The 25,820-nt window shown below is 35.9% G+C and overlaps 4 protein-coding genes across 5 annotated transcripts; 2 read left to right on the forward strand and 2 right to left on the reverse strand.

The window, feature by feature from the left end:
• Window positions 1–1,976: 1,976 nt before the first annotated feature.
• LOC125223791 lies at window positions 1,977–2,628 on the forward strand. The gene has a single exon (XM_048127086.1). It carries the CDS (start codon window positions 2,087–2,089, stop codon window positions 2,444–2,446), a length of 360 nt encoding a protein of 119 aa, XP_047983043.1. The 5' UTR covers window positions 1,977–2,086; the 3' UTR covers window positions 2,447–2,628.
• Window positions 2,629–4,355: 1,727 nt separating this feature from the next.
• LOC125223187 (chaperone protein dnaJ 49-like) lies at window positions 4,356–7,409 on the reverse strand. Of its 2 annotated transcripts, none has more exons than XM_048126204.1 (3): window positions 7,269–7,409; window positions 5,824–7,063; window positions 4,356–4,721 (listed from the first exon to the last, which is right to left on the reverse strand). In XM_048126204.1, exon 2 carries the CDS (start codon window positions 6,882–6,884, stop codon window positions 5,826–5,828), a length of 1,059 nt encoding a protein of 352 aa, XP_047982161.1. In that variant the 5' UTR covers window positions 6,885–7,063; window positions 7,269–7,409; the 3' UTR covers window positions 4,356–4,721; window positions 5,824–5,825. The 2 variants fall into 2 exon arrangements, with proteins under 2 accessions (XP_047982161.1, XP_047982162.1); XM_048126205.1 differs by having other exon boundaries at window positions 5,824–6,913; window positions 7,269–7,345.
• Window positions 7,410–7,662: 253 nt separating this feature from the next.
• LOC125218650 (condensin-2 complex subunit D3) lies at window positions 7,663–12,941 on the reverse strand. The gene is made up of 9 exons (XM_048120368.1): window positions 11,428–12,941; window positions 10,490–11,197; window positions 9,742–10,236; window positions 9,537–9,628; window positions 9,369–9,456; window positions 9,174–9,288; window positions 8,971–9,097; window positions 8,710–8,884; window positions 7,663–8,478 (listed from the first exon to the last, which is right to left on the reverse strand). The coding sequence occupies exons 1-9, from the start codon at window positions 12,874–12,876 to the stop codon at window positions 7,768–7,770; spliced, it is 3,960 nt and encodes a 1,319-aa protein (XP_047976325.1). The 5' UTR covers window positions 12,877–12,941; the 3' UTR covers window positions 7,663–7,767.
• Window positions 12,942–14,408: 1,467 nt separating this feature from the next.
• LOC125218045 (translationally-controlled tumor protein homolog) lies at window positions 14,409–16,197 on the forward strand. The gene is made up of 5 exons (XM_048119641.1): window positions 14,409–14,545; window positions 15,195–15,268; window positions 15,344–15,472; window positions 15,551–15,708; window positions 15,919–16,197. Exons 1-5 carry the CDS (start codon window positions 14,518–14,520, stop codon window positions 16,034–16,036), a joined length of 507 nt encoding a protein of 168 aa, XP_047975598.1. The 5' UTR covers window positions 14,409–14,517; the 3' UTR covers window positions 16,037–16,197.
• Window positions 16,198–25,820: the final 9,623 nt, after the last annotated feature.

Below are 25,820 nucleotides of genomic sequence, written 5' to 3' on the forward strand. Positions count from 1 at the left end.
ATAAATATTGGGTGTGTTAAATAAATAGATAAAAAAAGTAAGAGAGAGGAAAAGGTAGAGAGAATAAAGTAGAGAAAATAAAGTAAGAGATAGTAAAGTAAGAAAGAGAAAAAAATTACTATGGAAATGACTTAACTATGAAGAATCTTCCTAAAATGGAAAAATGGCTCAACTGTGATGAAACGGAGGGAGTATAAAAATAGGATCCATTATAAATCTTCACATTCAATAATTTAATATGGAGTACTACTTTATTATTTATTTTGCAATAAAAATGTTACACTGTAGTACGATTAATGACGATTGCATAGAGACCAAAAGTAATTCTTTTCTTTAACCGAAAAGGTGTATTCTGTCCTTCAAATAAACAATTCAGCCCTAAAGAAATAAGGAGCCCAATCAGTGTGCTATAAATAGGTTCAAGTATTTTTTTTTTAATTTATAAATAGCTTCAAATAATTTCTTTACATTTCATACTTATTTAAGTGAGTTAATTTCGCATATTAAAATTATATTTTCCACCACGAATTAAGAATTAACATGGAAGTTACATGGAAACTTCCACAGTTCCACTAACCGCGTTGCATTACAAAGAGAAAGAGGATTTATAGTAACATCCAATTCACACTTATGGCACTTCTCACGCCTTATTTCATATCACTACATTACAAATATTTTTAATATAGTATGTTTTTTCTTTTTAATTTGTATACATCTGTTTATGGCATCATACTATTACATTAACAAATCTAAATGCATACAACTTATACTTATCTGGCCGAATATCGTTTAGTAATACTATTCATCCATTAAAAACACACAGTCACCAACTATTTTCTTAAAATGTGTGTCTATCATAGTTGTATACTTTTTGTGTGCGTTGAGGTACTTTATATTATGCGAGTATTTTCAAGAAAATAATGATTGAATCTATCCTAAGCTAGAATACAACTGTTATAAAAGTATTGCTATCTGCATATTATAATTGAATCTATCCCACTTATAATGATTATCACTCCATTTGAATTAATCAATTTAAACATAACATTTGGTAATTAAGGTAATTCCATATCAATTATTTTAGTTAATCAATTTTATCCCTACATTTCAAATTTGTACAAAATTTACATGCATCCAACTTATATTTATCTAGCCGAATATCGTTTAGTACTACTATTCATCCACTAAAAACACATCCACCAACTATTTTCTAAAATTACATGCCCATCAAAACTGTATATTTTTCGTGTACGTTGAAATATTTTAACATATACAAGTATTTTCAAGAGAAATAATGGTCGAATCAGTCCTAGACGCTAGAATACAACTGTCAGTTGCTATTTGCATAATGGTAAATAATTGAATCTTTAATGATTGTATCAATTTCATCACTCCATATGAATTAATCGATTTCATCCTAACATTTGGTAATTAGGTCAATTCCATCTCAATGATTTCAATTACTCTTACTGTATTACACAATTTTATCCTTATATTTCAAATTTGTACTATCATTTTTAGCATTGAGATTTCACTCCAACTAATTAATTGAATTGATAAATATTAGTAATAAAATTTCAAAAAAGTTTCAGAATAAATTTTTTTGATTGGTATTATTAAAAGGGATATTGACATCTAATATCACGAAACTTTCAAAAAGTTGAGGTTTTCCCACAAACTTTAAAATTGGTAAATAATATCACGAACTTTACCTTGGGTTTGTTTTTTCCCATGAATGAAAAAAATTCATGTTATTTTAATAGATTAAAGAACAATTTTTGAGGGTGTGCTTCAAGAAAACAAACACGTGATAAAGTTCGTGATATTATTTGTCAATCTTAAAGTTAAAAAACTCAACTTTTTAAAAATTTCGTGATATTAGATGTAAATATTTCTTATTAAAATTATAAGTAAAAAAACGGAAATATACATCGATTTGGTCGCTTATATAAACAAAGGTAGCATAGAGAGTCCTTTCAAAAAAGCAGCGCGTTTCGAAACTCTCTTCATTTCGTCACGCTTTTCAAAAAGAGAGAAACACACACACACACACTACCAAAGCAGAAGCGAAATCGGAAATTCCGATATGATCGAAGAGCGGCGCGCCGGCCCTCCGCACGCAGCGATACTGGCGGCGGTGGTGGTGCTGGTGATGGTGGTGCCGACATTGCTCGGCGACCAGGGCGAGGCGGTGACGGAATTCGTCGCGGAGATGCTGAGCCCCGTAGGGCTGCTGCTCCTGCCGATCGTCCTCCTCCTCACCATCCAATTCCTCTCCTCCGACACCGGATCCTTCGTCTCCGCCGTGTTCTCCACCGGCGAGCCTAATTCCATCCACCGCGCCAGCGGATCGCCGCTCGGAGTCGCGTTCGTGCTCGTCCTCGTCCTCTTCCTGCTCTACAACAGAGTCTCGATCTTCGGCGGCGACGACGACGGCGGCGATTGAAGCTCTCCGATCTGTAAACCGATTTTTCCGTTGGTTTTGGGATCTGCATTTTGTTCCTTTTTTTTTTAATTGTTTTTTCCTTCTTTTTTTTCGTGAGTTTATTTTTCTGTATAATACAGTTGAGCTAGCTCGTGTATGAACATGTGCAGTGTGTGAAATGACGAGATTAGCCCTTTTGTTGACCTCTTGAGCCATTGATATAGTTTTATGTATTTACCTCTTAAATTTTCCTAAATTATGGAGTACCATTTCTAATTTTCGAATCAAAGTTTGCTTAACAATATTTTACCAATGGGTTTGTACCTGTACCTTCAGGTCATGGGTTCAATTTCAAATCCGATTATTTGTTGAGAGATTTTTGGTCTTAATTCACAAACCGAGTCAAGCAGGATTAGTCGGGTGTTTGGTACACCTGTGGTCAAACTAAAATAATACTTCCTCCGTTCCACAATAAGAGTCCTATTTGATCTGGACACAGATTTAAGAAAAGAAAAGAATAGTGAATTGAACAAGTAAGTTGGATGTAAGTCTCACTTATATATATTAGTTTTATAGTAATAAAATGTGAGTTAAATAACTTTATGGAATGTAGATAATACTTACTCCCTCCGTTCTATTGTAGTGGAGATATTTCTGTTGGGCATGCGATTTAAGAAAATTATGTTAAATGAGTTAAGTAAAGAAAGAACAAAGTAGATTTGAAAAAGGTAAAGAAAAGAATGGTGAATAAAATAAGAGAGGATAAATTAAGTGAGAGAAATATGTTGACTTTTACTAAAAAAAAATAAATGACTCCACTACTATGGAACGTACCAACATAGCAAAATGACTCCACTATTATGAAACGGATCGAGTACTCTTTACTGTAAAAAAAAATATAACGAAAATGTCAAAATACGACTCATACCGTGGGATAGAGTAATATTTTACTTCCTACTTTATTGGTATGAACAAAATTGACACGTCTAATTAAAGTTCATACAAAAGCACACAGGAGTGCGAAGAGTGTAAAATATATGGAAAATGATTTATACAAATGTGATGCACACGCATGTATATAAAACTTTCATAGACAAATATTACAACTTCAGGTTTGAATTAGTTTTGAAATTGTATTGTTATACAAGGGTATTACAGTCCTTTCAAATATGCATCAGCAAGTCTGTCGGTTGTTGAACCCTCACTTTCAGATATTACTACAAATTTAACCAGGCTCTTTTCAATTTCTATTTCTGTCCTTTCCCCTCGTGTTCTTCTTTTTCTAATGGCATATAACAAAATGTCACAAAATAAAAAACTACTATTCCCTCCGTTCCACAAAGATTGTCCCATTTTTGCATTTCAGTCCGTCCTACAAAGTTTATCCCATTTCATATTTTACCATTTTTGGCAGTGGACCTCATATTCCACTAATTCATTCCTACTCACATTTTATTATAAAACTAATAGGGTATAAAAGTAAGACCCACATTCCACTAAGACCCACATTCCACTAACTTTTTCAACTCACTTTCCATTACATTTCTTAAAATCCGTGCCCGATCAAAGTGGGACAATCTTTATGGGACGAAGGGAGTATAAAGTTATAGGGTACAAAATTAATTTATGGTCTATCTCACAACATTAAAGCAATTATCGCAAAATTATTGATATTTTTAACCAAACAATGTCATTTATGTCATCAGTAGTGACGCCCACATATAAGTTCCCGATTGTCATATTCAATACAATTTCACCCAAAAACTCCATGATTTTTTCGAGTATTTTCGAAATTGTTGAACGGATCAAATGAAGCTATTTTTCGGTACTGGTTGCACACATTCATGCCAATTGAATACTTTTCAACACTACCAACGATAATGAAATAAAATACGAGATTGAATCGGGAGGAGGGCCAACTTGACAAGCATAACAAAAAGCTCAGAAGCCTCACCTCATTATTACTTTGGCTAAAACCGGAGTTGTCATCAGATAATTTTTCCATCTATATGAAATGCTAGCATTCAGTGTGTGGCAATATGTAGATAGCTGCAATACAATGTACATAAAATGAAAGGATAACTTTCGCATGGTTCCTTTGCAAAAAAGACCTCCCCCAGACACGAGGGCCATCGTTCAAGTCCCCAATGGCAACGAGCTTGTGGCTACGAGGTCGAATTAGAAACGAGAGGAAGAAAGCCTCTGTCGAGTTTTACTGCCAGCAAGGGGTTCCCATGGTGAAAACGTATGTTATAGTGTGTGAATCTCCGACTGGGTGATCATCAACTTGGAGGATCTGCTCAAGGAAAGAGAGACGTGAGTAGAAATCACCAAGATCACACAATGAGCATGAATGCAAACGAAAAGGTCTCGATGTGTACAGGCCCTTGTGCTACTCCCTCTTACAGCCAAGATTTAAAGAGAGCTTCAATCAAAACTAAAAGTATGCTATATCACCTTTACAATGTTATTCTTTACGTAAAACTAAGTTCAGGACCGTGCATAGTTTCATATACGAAAAGATGGAACTTGAATGAGGGTACCAATGAAAATAATGCCGGTGCAAGACCTAATTAAAGCATTTGAAGAAAGCAAGACCTCCAAAAACAGCGAAGGGAAATCATATCATATCATCATCTTTTCAAGTTTTCCCAAGTCATTGTTGATATTTCACGTCATATTGAATCTCGAAACATTAATAAACAGATACAGTATGAAGCATAAGACCAGAACTGAATGCCCTCGCAGATCCCTGATACTAAATTCAATAAAGAACAGCCTCAATTGATCTCTATGCTGGTTCAAACAAATTCTTATTTGTTAGCGCAGGGAAAAGCAAAGCTCAACGAGAAAATACTCAATTTTTTAGGCCATCTATGCATACACAGATAAAAGCCTGGAGCTTACGAATTTTATGCAAAGGAGTAACTACATAAACGAACGTGCTGACAGCCTAATGTCGATCCCCAACTTCTCTTTATGTTGATCAACTGCCTCTTACAGCCAAGATTAATGGCTAAACTTGCATAATCTGTGCATGTTCAGACAGATCCACAATTTTGGTCGGGCAAAACCTCTTCCCACGGCTCACTTTGTCATTTAAAAAGGAAAAATGAAAAGGCCTACTCAGGTATTTCTATTTTTTCTGCTCAGTTATTTTCAGGAATGCTCAATCTACAAACAAACATCAAAATGCTCAATTTTCAAAGCGCACTTATTTTGCAGAAACAACCTATAAAAACATTAATCAGATAATACACACGATTTGTGCAGCATAAGTGAAATTCCCACAACTCTAAATTTGAATCAAACCAGTTCTCACATACACCATTTGAGATTTTGAACAATCATAAAAGAAAGTGAAGGAACAGCCACATCATGCAAAAACATGAACTCACCTTCATGCAGCAAAACTTTGAAGCCTATCACAATGAGGAGTGGGGAAATGCCTATTCCAGTGACGCCTCTGCATTTCCATGTGACAGTAACGTCCAAGCATATGCTTGTAATCCTTTATCACATTATTCTCAATTTCATTTCGACCAGGAGTTCCAGCGGGATAGGTCCTATCAAATTCAGGTGACTTTACAAAGAACTCCACTCCATGTTTCTCTGTCATTTTTTTAAACTGGTAAGAGTAGTTCTTCTGCAACGCGTACTCAGGCTCCGAAAATGGAAGATAAGCAAGCAGAATGATTATCAAAAACGGCAGCAACTGAAGCAGCAGCATAAGACTAGGGCCTGTGTTACCCATGTCTTCCCTCTGATGTGCAGCAGCAGTGTGCGTTCTAGCCCTGTAAACGTGGGCATTCCTGAACGCATCACGTTGACCGAAAAATGCTCGGAATATCTCATCAGGATCAAATTCATCATCAAAGAAGTCGTTCCCAGTTCTCCTCCGTCTCCCCCTAGTCTGATACTGCTGGTTATGCTCAAACTCATCCACCAAACCCGTCTGATCATACTGCCTCCTCGACTCATCCTCACTCAAGCACTTGAACGCCTTGCTAACTTTCTTAAAAGCCTCCTCAGAACCCGGTGCCTTGTTCTTATCAGGATGAACTTTCAGAGACAGCTTCCTATACGCCTTCCTAATCTCCTCTACCGAACAGCTCTTCTCCACCCCAAGAATGGCGTAATAATCTGTCTTTTTCTTGATCTGTCTCACCAGAAGCATGTGTTCATCCGTGTAATTCCTCTCCCCGTTTGAAACCCCATCAGAATTACCAGCACCCTGATCTCTCTTCACTGTGGAATCCTTCTTCACTTTGCTAGATGGACCCGCAGAAGACGAGGAATCAAGATTCTCACAAGCAGCCAGTAGATCATCAACAGATAAACTCTGATTAAGACGGCGGGCAATTGCAATAAATTTCATGGCCCTTTGCTTATTACCAGCTGCAATTGCCTCTTTTGCAATGTTTATGCATCTCAACGCCTCATCTTTGTTGCTGTCCATCACGATTTTCAGTTACACCCCAAAAAACCCTACTCAAACATACAAACAGCCCAGCTCAGAAAAAATTCCCAAAATTCAACTTTGGGAGCCAAGACCTAGAAAATCCACAAAATCATAAATTCATCCACACCCCACTGCATCAAGTTCACCTTCGATCTCCCAGAATACCACAATTTCCGCTAATTGAAACACAAACACAAAAAGCCCAAATCAGGATCTTAATCAAATTAATCAATGAAGCACCCTAACAAGTGTAAACCGACATGAACAAAGCAGGGTTTCGTCAGAATGAAAAAACCAGTCAACACGCCGAAATTTACTAAGAATTTAACATCAGTCATACAAAATGCCATGAAAAGAATTCGAAGAAAGCCATATATTTACCTAAGTATTAGATCCGTAATCCCATGACCAAATCGTAGATAGAAAGAGAGGGATAGAGAGGAAGAGTGAGATTATTTGTACAAGTGCATTTATATATAGTGCCTAATTATCAGCCAATTGAATTGCGCCATGTCGATTTGCACCCAATTTTTTTTCTATTTGTCTTACTTTTCTGCAGATATTTTCATATCACCAAACTATAAAATGACCCCAGGAATAATCAACTTGAGATTCATCAATTCTGCACATTCTTTCTCCACAAACCCACATATACCTATAACTAAAAATGCAATCTTTTTAGTAAAGATTTAAACTTTGGTTCATTAGATGACTACACCTTCTGTGATAAGTTTAAATTAAAATCTGACATTTTCAGAATATTGACAAATAAAAATGGATGTTAAAATTAGATTAATGATACAATCATTCTTACAAAAGTTGAACTAATAACTTCACTACTACAATGGTTAAGACAATCATTCTTTACAAAATGTTACTACTACTTCTCATCATCAGAGTCAAAGCATTGTCTTCTTCTCAGAGACTCAATCACCTCAGCCGGCTTCTCTCCTCCATGACTAGCCACCCCCAGCCGCGACTTCAGCTTGGGCACGTTGATCGAGCCGAGAGGCGTGGAGGCGCCCGCGTTCACCTCTCTGAGCACGGACCGTGCTGTGGCAGCAGCTGCAGCATCAGCCACGGCCGAAGCAACCTTGGAGTTGCTCTGCAGGTTTTGTGGCAGCTTGCTTCGTATCGTGTTGGGATTCCTCTCCATTGCCACTCCCTTGGGAGACTGATACGCCTCGGACCTCCTCACCGTGGCAACTGCATCAGCCGCTGTGCTCTTGGCCTTCATGGAATCGTACCTCTGCATGTCATAGATGAGCTCCTTCTGCAGCTGCCGGTCAGCAACCAAGATGTCATCGATCTCGTTCTTGTAGTCCTTGAGCAGGATCCGGAGGCAGTCCATGAGGTGGCCGATGAGGGGGCTGTTCTTGCTCTCGAGGAGGCGTTTGAGCTCGATGAAGATGGGGATTGCGTTCTGGATTAGGCCTTTCCTCACTGCTTGAGTGATGGCTCTTCCCTTTAAGGCGGATGTGGATGCTCCTCCTCCGTCTCCACCTTCTTCTTCCATCTCTCCTGCCTCCGATGATGCCCCGTGGCTTGCCTGGATTCGGATCTCCTTGCTCGAGAGGACTAGGAACGCATCCTATAGCCGTGCCAATTTGTTAGTATCAAGAAAATCCATCATAACACCAGTCAGTTAAGTTCTTGCTATCAGTAGGGTGAGCATTCGATCAACAATAATGCATTCTTATTTTAAAATCAAAACGTATTATCCCAAATAGTAGCTAAAAATGTCATTATAGAATAAATCAAATTTAACATAAATGAAAGAAATATTTTGGATATATTAGAATTTAGGAATAGTGAATGCTACCTGTATAACAGACTGCGCTGTTGTATCCTCTAGAGAAAGCATGCCATCAGATGCAGCAGCAAGAATCTCAGCACACACTTTGGCAAAGGTGGCCAAGAGGTGCTCCGGTGCCATCTGCTTCAGCAGAGTCGCGTAGATGTGCATCCGTTGAGATCTTGACTGCTCGTCGTTACCCCTGTGATAGAAGCAGTGGTATTGTATTAGCATCTGAATTCATCGATGCCAGCACAAGTTCAGCTAGTGGATCAAAACATGAACTACCGTATAGTGAAGATATGGTTCTCATTGCGCGAACTGTTGGAGTTGCTACGCCCCGTGTGAGCGTTGCAGTCATTCAACACGAAGACAGATTCCACGAAGCTGTTGTAGGCTAAAAGAGGGGCCTTTGCTGTAAAAGAAAGGAAAGATCAGCACACAAAGGAAACGAAACAGGACGCAGAGTGTAATAGTAGTAAACCAGTAACCTTTCAAGATGTTCCCAAAGAGGAAATCGGCTAGTTGTCGGATTTTATCTGAATCATCAACTAAACATAACAGAAATCTAAGGAAGAGAATTCCCCTCCACTTTACATAGTCGCGCTGTATAGAAGAGAGAACGTTTTAAGAGACCATACTCGAAAACTGATCCTCTTTAACTTGTTCTAACAATCAACATGTACCTGTAATAGTCTTCCTAGTAGGATAAATGTCTGCCTTCTTACTAGCTCACAGGGATCGCGTAGGCACTTTGTGATCTTTGACATATAACTGTAAGGTTTCAACTCGGATATAAAGACTCTCGAATAAGTTGAAGTTTCACCAAGTTTTGAAGGTAGAGTGAAACTCACCAGTCCACCATAGCAGTGTATCGCACGCAGAAATCTGCCATCATCACCACTATGTTGTTGCGAACAGTAGCGGAATCGCTCTTTTCAAGCTCCTGATCACACAGAAGATCATGCATACATTTTACTTCATAAATCAACAGACATAATCCAATCTATAAGCTGATTTTGGTATTACTTTTTAAGGAGCCCAAGCATGAGAATGTACCTGCACGAAAAGTGGAATATAGCGCTTCGCAAGTTTCCCATCGGCTAGACAGATCTTGCCCATAGCCAGCCATGCATGCACGTATAAGGAGGGGGCGAGCTGCTTAACAGAAACTGCAGGAGTGGGAAGTTTGCTAGATTTTGGATCAGAACTCCCCGAAGTTATGATGGTGTGTACAGTTGGAACTAGATCTTTCAAACTGGCTGAGGGACAAACGATAACTAGTGATCCAATTGTGTAAATAGCAACTATGGCTTGTGCTAATGACTTCGACTCAGCTGTTTTTGTTCTTTTTCGTCTTACAGAGGTCGGTGGAGGAGTAAGAAAACTACTTGCTTTATTTGGATTGGAGATTTGCGACATGTACGATTCTAGGACTAGGGAGGCTTTGTGTTTGAGTTGGTCCACCCATCTCATTACGAGGGTATCGGCCTCTTCCTGATTTAAGGCCTTCCTTCTGCACAAGGTTTTGAGTGCTTTTATATGAGCATCAACCTGTTAAAAGACATTTGAAAAAAAATCAAAATTCAAGAACCACAAAAACAGACAAATAGAACAAAATGAAATAAGATTCTCATTCTAAAAGATGCAATGCAAGGAACAGCCTTTATTTTGTAGAAAGTTTATCTCTTATAGTTTATTAAAATTATGTACATGTACCATAAATAGCAAGAAAAGTTGAACATTATTGTTAAGAAAACCGATTTTTAGTTAAATGGCATGAAAACCAGAATCTAGCTCTATATACCTCAGTTGGATGCATGTTGAACCCTTCGAGTCTTTTGAGAAAGTTCTGTGCTAGGTCCGCAGCAGGTTCGGGAGGTAGGTCCATGGAGACATTAGAAATTGTCTGCAAAAGAAATACTCGATCTCCCATCCAAGTAATCGAATGAGATTCTATATCTACCATTTCTTCATCCATAAATCCAGTACGAATAGGGCTTTGGAGTTCATTAGCTGGTTTATTATTGTCGAGAAGCTGCCAATGATGATGAAGGAACTCCCAGTCAACTGCCTTTGGAACGAATGCAGATACCTCGGACAACAAGAACCAGGCACCCTGGGGTGCTGTCCATTTCTCCATCGGCATGGAATTGTGCACCCACTGGGCTTCAGAAGCCCTAATGATATTCTGAAGTGATATAGCAGTTTGCCGTTGAAGCTTCTTCTTTTTCCCTAGGCTCGAGCAGATCTTTTTCACCCAAGGCAAAACCTCTCCATCACAAAGCTCCTTTAGCAGGCCAAGCACTCCTTCTGCATACAATGACTCAGCCTCAAAATCAAAGCTAACGTTCTTTCCTTTTTTGTCACAAGCCCTTGATACGCGATCAAGAACCAGTTCCGAGAAAAGGCTCTCACATTCCTCCTGGATGCTGGTTTCATTATCACCAATCAAACGTGTGACAGAATGCATCCACTCTTTGGTCACAAGACGAGTTGAGTATTTCCTAAAGGCCTAAAATCAAGAAAGCATAGTAATATAAGAACGAGATTGCGAGAGAACTACTCACAAAAAGCACACAAGAAAAGGAAATGGACAATAACCAGCAGCAAAAACTAAACATTGTTAGTAAGTTTCAATAGCTTTGAAGGAACTAAGCAAAGCAAGGACAAAAATCAACCACAATTATCATTCAAAATAGTGAAGAACATAGCAAAAATCAACACATAAACAATGAAATTCACCTCAGATAGAGCAGAGATTGCAACTTTTCTAATGCTAACAAGCGGATCAGAGCAAGCTATGCCTACTGTCTTCAGCAGCTCCTCATCAAGTTCATCTCCTAACAACGACAGTGATTTTGATATCAACAAAAGTGCTGCTTTTCGAACAGCAGCCTTCTCATCCACAGAACGTAGTTTCAGAATCTTGCTCATCCCCTCACCCCCGTGTCGTATAACCTCCTTCAGCATTGCCCTACTTTCATCATTTCCAGACAAGGACACAACAACCTGAGCCAGATTTGTCAAAGCTCTAGCTCTAACCACAGCTGTAGAATCAGAACAGCGCTGAATCAACGCTTCCAACAGCTTCAAACCCCAAGAATCCTCAACCACATCAAATTCTGAAGCACCCTTCAAAGACACCAACAAAACAGGTATGATATCCACTGCCAAAACACGAAACTGTGTCTTCCCTCGGCTCATCTTCACCACATAATCCGCAAACTCAACTTGATGACCACAATCCAAAGCCCTCACAATCTCCATTACTGACTCAACTGCTGACGCCCTCGGCTCAGCCTTCTCCGGTGCCCTCTGCAGCAAAAACTTAGGCATGTTTGCAACCGCCTTCTTGATCTCATCCGAATGCTCACCCATCTCCACCATCCTATTAACCACAAACCCCAAGCCAAAGCTCCTCGCCTGCGACTTCGACAGCAAAATCAACGGCCTCAACGCCTTCAACACCTCAGCCGCAGTGTCCCCCAAATCCCCATGCTCCCCCTTCAGCGCTTCACTCAAAATCCTCGAACACTGCTCAGACAGCCTCCTAAAACTCCCGGAGTCCCACGAATCAACAGCCGTCGTCGGAATTTCACACATTGTCTGAACCAAAGCCTTCAAACAATCAGGAAATCGGTCTAAATGAACCAAACCCATTACCATTTCCAGCTTCTCCATCAGCAAAAACAAGTCTTTCACATCAAAACCCCTCTCTTCCCCTTCATTCTCCTCAAAATCCCTAATTTCAACCCTAGCCTGATTCCCCCCCATTTTCCTCTTCCCCCTTTTCTTCGCACCCGTGCTTCGAGACGCAGAGCCTTCCCCCCGGGCGGAAGATGGTTTCTTGACGGCCAATCGTACAACGCGGAGAAGAGAGAGAAAAGCCATGGGAGTAAACAGAGTGAAAACCGGGGAATTTGGGGATAACAGCAGCGAGAGATACACCTTTGATGCCAAGACTGAAGTGCAGGAGGTAATTCCGGAATCCATGGCTGTGGAAATGGCATTTGTGAGTGAAGTGAGGGAGAGGTTTCTTGAGGAAAGTTCATTGTAGAAATTCTCGATGTCGATTGTGTCGTTGGTCTGGAGAGTGAAATCCAATAGGGTGTCTAAATCTCTGAGAAAGGACTGTGAAATTGGGGAATGGGCTTCGAGATCTGCAACAACTCGAGCTATCGCTTCATCCATGGCTAATCGTTGAATGGATCTTCAGCGCCGTGGGGCGTAAATACAGGTGCCTTTGAATTTTCGCATTCCCGCTTTGGAATTGAACGATTAGTTGAAGATGACTTTGTTGTGTAATTGAATTTGTAGGACCCGTTTGGTAATATTGTATTTCCAAAAAAAAGTACTCGTATTTAGTAACGGTATAAACTTTCATGTACCGTGATATAGTAAAATTTATCGTATTGCATGATCAAATCAATATGTGAAATTCTGTCAAAAATCAAAGCAAATCTCAGCCATTGGATCTTAAGATGTAACCGTTAGATTAATGTCACGTGTCATCTAATAATGTAGATTGTGTAGTCTAATAATGTAGTTCGGGTAATAATGTAACGTGTTTTAGTCAAATAATGTAGATTGTGTAAATAAATAATGTAGTTCGGCTAATAATGTAAGTATTTAACGCTTTTAGTGTAATAATGTAGCTCTAATATTATTATCACAACTATCCAATCTAAAGATCCAATAATTGATATTTGCTTTGATTTTTGAAAGAATATCACTTATCGATCATGGCGTCCCCTACCAAATAATACATTATATATAAACTTCCATGCATGGTGTACCGAAATTTAAATATCGTAAAGTATAGTAGTACTAGATATGTTATGGTATACCGAAAAGCCGGCTTAGTGGTAACATTGGAAATGCTTTATACTAAAATTTGGTTTACTGTGATTCGGTATATCAAAAATTTTAATAGATAGTTACGATGTTTTTTATAACTACATTTTCATTATGTTATATGGCATGCCTACATTAGATTGTATTGAAATTAACATCCACACAAAACACATGAAGGGAATATAACTCAAGGAAATTGAGGTAATTTGACATTTGTTATTTAGGTGGGAATTTTTATGCAAAACATAAGCAAACTATTCTTACAATCTTCCGGAACCAACTATGTTGTCCTGCAGGCTAAACCATAAATATATATGTAGATTGTAGGGGTTGAGGATATAATACGAGTTATCAGTACATTCTAACGAAATAAAATTTAAAAGTATTAAACCATTGAATATTTGTTCCTAAATAGCTTTTGGTAGTAGTATTTGTTTACTGCCCCCTCCGTCCCACATTTGGAGTCACTTATTATTATAACTCGGATTTTAAAAAAGAGTTGAAGTGTGTAATAAATGAAGTGAGATGGTAGAGTGTGTAATAAATGAAGTGAGATGGTGGAGTTGGTTGAAGGTGGGTCCCTTTTGACTTTTGATTTTTGTTTTGATTTATTTTAATGTATATAATGACATTTTTATGTAATTTTGATGAAAAATGGGGTAAAATTGTATGACTAAATATGAAAATTCTAAAAGTGACTCTTAATCTGGTGACGGAGGGAGTAATTTATATTTTTGGACCTCAAGATTATTGAGACATCCACTGATGCCCATTGATGTACAGGCCCAGCCCAATACTATTATATTTAGAAAACGGGTAAATTTGTAAATAAAGGAGAATTCATGTCTTCAATTGTAATTTTAGATTGCCATAAACCCTCGCTCTCCATCATCTATAAATATTAACTCTCTCCCCTCTTTTACTTCTCTCGCTCTCCCTCGCAAACTTGATTGATTGAGAGCTCAAAATCTTGAAATCATGTTGGTCTATCAAGATTTGCTCACAGGTAATTTTGCTATATTGTTTCAATTTATACATATATATTGTTTTTATTTTGAACTCGAATTTGCTAATAGTGCTACGGTTTTCCGTGGTCATGTCTAGATCTGTTTTTCAGCCGTTAATTCTTTAAAATTTAATCGGATATTGCCGCTCGATTTCCTCTTTTTCGCTGGTTTTGGGGGAAGGGATTAAGGTTTAGACTAAATATTAGACCTTTATGTTACAGTAGATTTGAGCTTGATTGTGCTTTGTAAATCAATTATTTGGGCTAGTACTATCATTCAGATTTAGGATTCGATGATTCAAGAGTTTTAAAGATTGTTTTTTGCTGCTGTTACTGATTTTTAAGATTTATTTTACCAACATAAGTCTGACTTTTGAAGAATTTGCCTTCCATATCTTGGCCTATTTATTACTTGTGGTGATCTTGATTGTGCTTTGTAAATGAAATATTTGGGTTAATGCTACAATTCAGATTTAGGAATAGACAATTCAAGAGTTTCAGTGATTGAGGTTTGCTATTGTTACTGCTATCATTCTGTTTTTAAGTTTTATTTTACTTGGGCTAATTGTTAAGCTTATGCTTGTTTTAGTGTTATATGAATTTGCCTTGCATATGTCTTTGGTTGTTAATTGAGCTATGTTATTTGTAGGTGACGAACTCCTCTCTGATTCGTTCACGTACAAGGAAATTGAGAATGGTTGTCTGTGGGAAGTCGAGGGAAAGGTTTGACTTGTCCACTTTCTGTGATTGATCTATATGTTTCAATTTTCATTCTGATGTGTATTTTCTTATACACAGTGGGTAGTTACTGGAGCTGTTGATGTCGACATTGGCGCCAACCCCTCAGCCGAAGGTGGCGGTGAGGACGAAGGAGTTGATGACCAAGCTGTCAAAGTTGTCGACATTGTTGACACCTTCAGACTGCAGGTTTGTTTTATTTCTCTAGTTATTATATTGACAGTGGTTTTGTTGGAATTTCACGGTCTGACCATATATTTTCTGTAGGAGCAACCTCCATTTGACAAGAAGCAATTTATTGGGTATATCAAGAAGTACATCAAGACTTTGACTCCTAAGCTCGATGCTGAGAAGCAAGAGGAGTTCAAAAAGTCGATCGAGGGTGCAACTAAGTACCTGGTCTCTAAACTCAAAGACCTTCAATTGTATGAATCCTCTCTCTTTCACTTATAAGATTGCAATTGGTATAATATCATTTTTATGTCTAGGAACATACATATACATGCACTCGTGCACACACACACACACACACCATATGTCTATATTTATGCTTAATAAGGTTACAATGTCTGTGCATTCTTTTTCTCAAGCATATATGCTAGAATGATGAATGTACCGTTTCTCTGTGCTCTTAGCTTTGTCGGAGAGAGCATGCACGACGATAGCTCTTTGGTGTTTGCATACTACAAGGAAGGTGCTACCGATCCAACGTTTTTGTACTTCGCCCATGGCTTGAAGGAAATCAAGTGTTGAGTGTTTCTTATTACCACATATTTATATGTTGTTGTCCATTATTATTTGTTGAGACATCTGAATTCGTGTGATTTTCAACTTAAAAACATTAGTAAGGTATTGCAGTTTTGACCTTGAGACAAACATGACATACTTATTGTTTATTTTGGGCTTATTGTTAATTTCTTATGAGTTGCAATTTGTCTATCTATATCCGTTAGATTTGAATTATTTTGTTCTAGAATTTAAACATCTATGTAGCATATGCTTTTGATTCTCTTTACTCCTTACTACTTCCTGAATAGTATGAACTATTTCATTTTTAGCCTATCCCAGAAAAATTCGAACTTTCTAATTTTTTAAATATAGAACAACGCACCTCGATTATGACTATGGAGAGAGGGTCACACATATAAGACAAAATAGAAATAAATAAAAAATATTCTAAACTAAATAAACCCATGTCACTCTTCTGCCCCAATACATGGCTTTTTCCTATTGGTGCAATATTGAAATACTTTTTACTTTTGTTTCTTTACTTTTATTTATTAATTTATTTTATTACTTCATGAAGTATATCTTTCTTATTATCACTTTTAATTTGTCATTTGGTTTGTTTATTTTATATTATTGCACTGTATTTTTTTTATTTGTGTATTTTATTATATATTAATTTAATTATAAGAAATGTGTAATAAATTTTGTTATAAATTTGAATTATAAATTTTATATTGATTAAAAATATATGAAAAAAAGAAAATATTTAATGGGGTTGAGTTCGGGTCATTGATGGAAGTAAACAATTAGTAAGTTTGGAGTTGTATATATGGATTAGTGAGAAATGAATATTTTATTAAAACGTTTATTGGGTTTGGATTGAATGAGGAAGGGATCCTCTGCTATGTTAAAAAATACAACAGACTCAGTGCTCAAAACGCAGTAAAAGCCAAATGAAACGCAGCTTCAAATCCTTTTATTATTTTCATTTGATATGCATAATGCATATATTTTATTGTTAAATTACTTTTTCATTTGAACACTCGGTGGATTCTAAAAAATTTGACTGACGATAACTCAAAATACTTTGCTTGTAATTCCAACAATGATTTCATTTTCTGTTTTATAGTATTTAATATTTTGAAATTCTCTTTTTTAAATATTTTTATTCTGTTTTTTTTTAAATACTTTTTATTTATTAAATAATGAAAACTAAATTGTTAGTATCTTTTTAGGATTAAGGACAAGCAAAAATCCCCTCAAAGCTCGGTGATGATATTCAAATTTACCGACCAAACTTCTGTGATAGATGGATAAAAAAGTAATTAAATAATAAAATAGATACATATCAAATGAAAAGGAACAAAAGGATTTGAAGTTGCGTTTCATTTGGTTTTTGCTGCGAGGGCCCGCTGTGTTTTTTAACACATCAGAGGATCCCTTTCCGTTGAATGAGAGTCACTATGAGGATAGTCTAAACAACATGGAGTAACATTTAACACTACAATGCTAATAATGTGGAGTTCAATTTTCTTTAACTATTCACACTATCTTTTCTCTCTTTCTCTTTTACATTGTTAATTATTTTTCCGTCCTAGATTTATAGTCACATTTAGTTATGGCACGGGTTTTAAAGAATTGGTGGAATGTGTCATTAATTAAGTGAGATGGTGGAGTGTGTAATAATGAAGTGAGTTAGTTGAAGGTGGGACCCTTTTTGACTTTTTTATTTTTTATTTTTGTTTTAGTTTATTTTAATATAGATAATGACATTTTGATGTAATTTTGATGTACAATGAGGTAAAATTGTATAACCAAATATGAAAAATTCTAAATGTGACTCTAAATGTGGAATGAACTTTTATGACAAAATGTGACTATAAAACTGGGACGGAGGGAGTATATATTAAAATTCATGCCAAACTAAATATTTATATTTTTAGGGAAGGAGGGATATATATAATTCATGCCAAACTAAATATTTATATTTTTAGGGAAGGAGGGAGTATAATTTTTAGGTACCTTTCTTTTACATTTTGCCTACAAAACTTTTATTCATGGCATAAAGTTTGCTTTGCTTTTCTTTTCTTTCTTTTTTTCTTCTTTCCTTTTTCCACCGTTTATTTGTCCTCTTTTTTAGCATAAAGCATGCTTACTTGGAGAACCACAGTTCACGGTTTTTCGCGATTTCAACACGATTTTGGTTCAGAAATTTTTGAACCTGAATCGAACCACGGTTCTTAAATCAACGATTTCGATTCGGATAAATTGTCACGGTTCCGGTTCATAACAAATTAATGCATTCGAACAAAAGCATTCAAAATACACTTTGTTGTCGGTGCATCCACCTGATGGAAAAAAGTCTGTAGAGAGTCAGAGCTGAGAAATTACCAAAGCATACTGAGACAAAGCCAATAAGCAGAAAGGTAAGACAAAGTGCAGTTTATATATTTAAAGGAGTTGATATCTCTAGCAAAAGAAGGAAACAATGAAAAAAAAGGCTTCATATACAAGAGAGGTCATTTTGGCTTACGCAGTACGAAGGAATTTCTATAGTTGATCACAATATCATATGCATATTATTACGTAAGGAGTAGTTAATTACACCATGATTCAGATTCAAAGTTTAGTAACTTTGACAAAATTACCAATGTTAACATTCTGTTTTACATTAGAGACATAAATTGTACTCGTCCACCATTTAAAGAGTCATTTCGACTCGGCACAGGTTTTAGGAAATTGTTTAACTTTGTAAAGAAAAGTATAGGGGGAAAGTGAGTAGGATGTGAGACCCATTTAAAGTATTACTCATATTTCGGATTATGAGCGTGGGATGTGGGGTCCGAATACTAAAAGTGGAATAAAGTAAATGATTCTATAAATCGTGGACAAACCAAAACGGCAAAAAGATTCTTTAAATCATGGACGGAGGGAGTAGTAGAAAATTGTACAATATATAATGTAGTGGAAACATTATATCAAACATGTTGGGACTAATAATACATCTAATAGTAAAAACTAAAATAAAGAGATCGGAAGTACCTTGTCGAAGAAAATTATGCATGGAGAACCTGTCGTTGCTCGACTGAATATTGTGCGGACTTCCCACTCGGTCCTGAGTTCGGGAGATAAAAACAAAATTTTAGTAAAATAATATTTTTCTCCCATTTATATTTATGTACATACTAACTTAAAAGAACCTTAATGTGTGGAAAATTGGCTCCCGCTTCATTAGCCATGACCTTGGCAATCAACGTCTTTCCGCAGCCAGAAGGGCCATAAATCAAAAATACAGTTGCTAAGTCCAACCCAAAAGCCTACAACAAGCAGGAAAAGTTTTACAAAAACAGCAAATTAGTATGATATATGAGGATAAAAGACAATTAGGAAACAATCAAAGTAATCAAATTTCACTCGTATAACTCAGTTTACGCAGCTGAATAAAGTAGGACTACGAAATAATACAAATGTACCGCATAAGCTTCAGGAAACTTTATACGTCCAACTATATGACGGTCAAACTCCTCTTATTGTATGCTTTTCGAAACAACTCTCTTATTTTCCCTTCTGATTCACCTAGAAAGATTCACATAAAAACATGAAACCTAAGAAAAGTGAACTAGACGCATTGAAATTCTATAATATTTTTTAGATTCTAGACTACAAACAAGTACCAATAAACTACAAAGTTACATCAGTACTCACAGTGGAGCAGTAATTTCTAACTTAGCAAATGAGACTAAAACTAGGGGTGATGCGGTACGGTATACCGCACCGAAAATGTCATACCGCATACTGTACCGCAAATTGCGGTATGAGAAAATGTCGTACCTATACCTTATCGAATTTTCTGTATGATAAATTCCGATATTGTTACCATACTGTTTATTCGGTATACCACACTTTTACGGTATACCGAAATGATGTATGGCATACCGAGTACGGTAAACCAAAATAATGTATGACATACCGTTATACTTGTATTCCATACCAAAAAAATCATAATTTATAACCAAATATATAAAATAAAATATCACCTATTTTAATAATGTCCAAAACATTGAAACTACAGCACAATCAAATCTCATTCAAAAAATTCTAATAATCAAAACTTCAACAATCAAATTACAATTGACTAGATTTGCATCTCTGCGTGAGTGTGTTTAAGGTTGGGGGCAGAGGAACTAAAATGTGAAAGTAGGGTTAGAGATTTTAAATATTTAACAATTTTTATATAATTTATAAAAACAATATATATACCAAATTTTTGGCAAAAACTATATATGCGGTATACCGCGGCATACGCGGTATACGAAAATCTATACCTTTACCGTACCGAAATATATCGGTAAGGTATCATACCATACTACAAATTTGGTATTTTTCGTACGGTAAGTGCGGTATTTCGGTATATTTAGTCAGCCCTAACTAAAACGTGCAAAAATCCACACAAATACAAACTATAACAAATAAAATTGAAACGGTTTCATACCATAAACTCCGTGAACTCCAGATATCAATTCATGGACACTGATTTTGTATAACGACACTCCCGCTTCATTGGCAATGGGCTCAGCCAACCTCGTCTTCCCACACCCCGGTGGCTTGTGCAATAAAATACAGTTCTTCTTCCCCTCGAAGTGGTCATCTAGCTGCGGATGATAAATCGACATCAAACACTTCATCTTCAATTTCTTAATCACTTTACCAATCCAACCAAAATCCTTAAACATTGGCCTCTTTCCACCTTCCATGTCGCTAACAAGATCTAAACTCAGAAAGTGTGAGGTGGAAACACCAAAATCCAAACTCAGAAAGTATGGTAAGTGCGGTATTTCGGTATATTTAGCCAGCCATTTTCAATCAGATTTCCGCTCTCGAACAACAGATCAATGATCATGAAGGAAGGGTCGACAATCAGGTTGAGAATATGAAGTGAGTAGATGTGGTGCTGCTGAAAGATATGGACGAGGTGTTATTCTTCATCACCTACCTTCCTGAGTTCCCTGGTGTAGTTTATCTAAGAAACGATGATCAATTTGTGATGACCGCTTATGTGGCTTTGAAGGAGGTTGAGCAGCCTTGTCGCTTGACAAGGGCCGTCGTTGCCCGCCTAAGAGCCTGGGATGCTTAGTTTATTTACCAGGCCTTCACTCAGCTTTCTTGGCATGTGGCTATGTTGCTTTAATTTTGTTTATAGTTTCCAGTTTGTAGTTTTCAGAATAAAAATATGTTTCGGTTTGTAGGCTTGTGTTTGTTTGTGCTTGTTGGGCTTCAGTTCATGTAAGGGTGTTGTGTTTGCTTTGTTGTTGAGAATTTTGCATAAATAAGAGCCATGTGTTTTGATTAAAAAAAAAAGTCAACCCTAACTAAAACGTGCAAAAATCCAAACAAATACAAACTATAGCAAACAAAATTGAAACGATTTCATACCATAAACTCCAGATATCAATTCAGGGACACTGATTTTGCATAACTACACTTCCGCCTAATTGGCAATGGCCTCAGCCAACCTCGTCTTCCCACACCCCGGTGGCCCGTGCAATAAAATACAATTTTTCTTCCCCCCGAAGTGGTCATCTAGTTGCGGATGATAAATCGGCATCAAACACTTCATCTTCAATTTCTTAATCACTTTACCAATCCAACCAAAATCCTTAAACATTGGCCTCTTTCTACCTTCCATGTCGCTAACAAGGTCTAAATTCAGAAAATACGGTAAGTGCGGTATTTCGGTGTATTTAGCCAGCCCTAACTAAAACGTGCAAAATCCACACAAATACAAACTATAACAAACAAAATTGAAACGATTTCATACCATAAACTCCATGAACTCCAGATATCAATTCAAGGACACTGATTTTGTATAACGACACTCCCGTCTCATTGGCAATCGACACTCCTTGACTTTTTTTAAATAATAATCATGTAGATAATATAAGTTATAACATTCAATTCAATTTAAAGTTTTTGGTCGAACCAGTTCAAACATTATTACTTACTTCACTACATAAAGCCAACAAATAACACAAATCAATTTATTTATAAAAACAGTCGAGAGAAAACATTTCTAAAATCGTCCACAGCTAATACTGGATTTATAAAAACAGTCAAGAGAAAACAATATGTATTTGGCCCATTTTGAAGTTTGTTAAATTGGAATTTCCCCTCATTTGTTATTTCACTGCAAGATAACGGCGGGAAAGAGAGTTTTTTTTTTTTTTTTTTTTTTTTTTGTTTTAATTATAGGGTCATGAAATGCTACTACTTCATTTATTTGTGTATATGATTAGGCCTCAATTGGGCCTTGAGTTTAACTAAATAGTTGATAAAATTGGGCCGATAATTTAATTAATTGATTTGCCTAATAAGTTTAATGAATTGACTTATTCACGTATAAATCTTTCTTTCACTAACGTAAGCATCGAATTACTGAAATTTTCATTGGTTGATAAAGAGTGATAAGCACCAAAGTATTAGCTATGGTATTTGATGAAATCTCTATGATCCCTAATGAATCTCGAAATTAATGAATGAGAATTGAGGCCTAATCATATATAGTACACAAATGTTATTTGAAGAGAGAAATGTAATTTTTAGTCTCTATACTTTGCTATAATATCTTTAGCAAGTCTTTATTATTTAAATAATGTCAAGCGTTTTTTAACATTTCATACAAAATCACCACTTTATAAACCTTTTGTACAACTACAAATAAAGATCACGGTTATTTCAAGATACCATTGGAAACCGATGATTGATGACATGTTTTTCTTAGTAATAGTATCTACGAAATCCCATCATGCCCTACATCTATATAAATCAAGCAAAATAAATTAAACACTAATGGCCAATAATGAGAGCATGAAAAATTAAATAAAATTGATTTCACCAAGTACGCTACAAGTATAATAATTATATATATCCATGTACAAAATTGTAGGAGTATAACAATGGAAATAATTTTTTATTATTTACTTCAAAATGTGAAAATATAAACAAAATATGGATGTGAATGGAAACTAATCACAGGGTTAACCAAGTTCATGGAATGCTAGCTAGGAACTACTGTATAATTTTATTTTCAAATACTTATATTTAATGGTTAAATTAGAATATTAGATACTTTTAGTCAAAGAAGTACTTCCTCCGTTCCATAGTAATAGAATCATTTTGCCATTTTGATACGTTCCATAGTAATAGAGTCATTTCCCTTTTTAGTAAAAGTTAACACATTTTTCCACACCTATTTTACTCTTTCGTACTTTATTCTCTCTTCATCTTTCTACTTTTTTCATTTTCTACTTTACTTTCCCTTTACTTAACACACCTAACACAATTTTTCTTAATTTCCGTGCCGAAAAGAAACGCCATATTAATATGGAACGGAGGGAGTAGTATTCTTTAGTTAAGAAATAAGTGTACTGCAAGGCATGACTTGTTAGGCTACATCTGACGTGGGCATAACAATATGAAACTTTAATTCACTTCAAAATAAATACTAGGAGTAGTACTACATTTACCTCTTTTTTTTAATCATTTAACCATTCAATTAAATTTTTAATATTTTTATTCCATTAGCTACAAAAAGGGCGCATTCATAAGCTTCCACCACTTAAGCTAATTCATTGTAACATTTGCCATATAACTGTAGAGTAAATATCACTACTTTTTTTTCTTAAATAAGATTGATAGTAGTTTCCATTTATGAAATATATCAAGATATATAGTCACATCCCAATTGTATAGGAGTTAAAAAACACACTAAAATCCACAACATGCAAAATGCAACTCATATATATATAGTTGAAGAAATCAGAGAAATAATTTTGTTGGGTGTAAAAAATCGTACAAAATATTGATGATTGAAAAAACAAATAAATCACATCACAATCAGCAGAAGGATCCAATGTGACAATTTGTTGGGGTAATTATCCTATGCAACTTAGAAAAGCGATTGTTGTCTGCTCCAAATTCTTGGACTGTGCTGGAATTATCATTGAATACAGGGACCCAACATCAAATTGTACATAATTAATTCGACCAGGGGTAAATTTGTAATTTTCACTCGGATGGAATTAAATATTTGTCCTTTTATTTATACCATATACTAAGTTGCCGCCTAGCACTAATGATGAAGTTCATGGCATCTTCGATAATTTATTTAGAAGTGTATTGTGTACATATTTTTATTACGGAGTATATTTGTAATTTTATGAGTAAAATGACAAATAACAAAGGGGAGGTTTATCGCGTGCACGCACGCACGTTTAGCTCCTAAGGGCGGAAAGAGAGGACATCAGCAATGAGGAGAGGATATGGCGGTGGTGGAGGGGGCGGCGATGGAGTGGGAGAGGATGATCGAGGCGGCAATGGTGGCATCAGAGAAGGAGAGAAGGTGTAAAGGAGTGTGTGGATGCGCTTATCAAAAATGCAAAAATAAATGGGCCTTAAATTGCGGATGTCATAAAATAACAAAATGTGTTATTATTTCATGGATAGAGGGATTATAAATTTTGGGTGCTTTCAAGTAGTAGTACCATTTCTTTAACTATGAAAAAAATGTGATTTTTATTATTTTTGTATGCTTATAAAAACTACGGTGTTTTTATTTTTGATACATATTCCTTTCTACTCTTTCTGTCCCCTAAAAATAGGGACTTTGGAGATATAACATGTTTTAATGCGAAATTGGAAAAATATAAGAGAGATAAAAATAAATTTTGATTGGAGTATTGTTAGTGAAGAATGAAGTCGACCTTATAAAAGAGAAGTTTGCTAAATATGAAGTGGACTAATTTTATGGGAAATATCAAATGGTAAAATGAGAGAATTGTTTGGGGATGGAGAGAGTGATGGAGTATATTTTATTGGCGAATACTTAATATAGAACAACACCGTTAAACGTCCACAAAGCAACTATGTATAAGTTTTTTTTTTTAATTGGTAAGAACGAGATAACTTGTTTTAATTTAAAGATGTCATTTATGGTTATTTTTGAAATAGTTTATTATCTCGCGTGTCTGAAGTGATTTGTTTTGTCTAAATTGAATTTCTACATTTTATATATCAATTGTTCAATTTTGAAATCACAAGATAACATGTTTAGAGATGCAATTAATGGGTCTTTCTAAAATAGTTTATAATTTAAATTTCTGAACTTTATAATTATAACCACGTTTATACAGGTGCAGACCCTTTAATAATGGTTTTCAAATTACTTGAGGTAAAATAGGAAGATTAAAAAAATGGCCTCATCGAAAGATTTACAGAGGGAAAGTGAAGTTTGGTGGTATCAATTATGAAAGAAATGTTAATGTTGTGTTGCTATTCGTTATGATTAGTAGGGATGTATCAGTTGCAAATTGCATCTTTACTGCAAACTAAATCTCGTGTATTAAATTTTTAGATTTTATGTCAACAGATGACAAGTATAGCACAATGTTAATTAGGATTAAAATATTGTTTTGACAATTTTATGAAGCGAGTTGACATTCTTATATTTTAATCCTAGATCATGCCACTTGTCATTTGTTGACATCGTATCTGGAAATCTAATGGACAAGATTAAGTTTGCAGTGTAATTTGCAGTATAGTAAAACCCTATGATTAGTATTTCTAAAGTTGTGACCCTGCCCAGCAGTTTAGAATCATAAAGTTACAATTACTACATGTCTAAAAGTAGCATATTCAATGTTGCATGTGATATCATAATATACATCTTAATATAAGAATTATCAATATTAGGAGAGGCTATCTATAAGCATGTTAGCCTACTTATACCTACAAAAGTTAAACCTCATACCCT

Source organism: Salvia hispanica, chromosome 4 (genome assembly GCF_023119035.1).
Source record: "Salvia hispanica cultivar TCC Black 2014 chromosome 4, UniMelb_Shisp_WGS_1.0, whole genome shotgun sequence".
Classification (NCBI taxonomy): Eukaryota; Viridiplantae; Streptophyta; class Magnoliopsida; order Lamiales; family Lamiaceae; genus Salvia; species Salvia hispanica.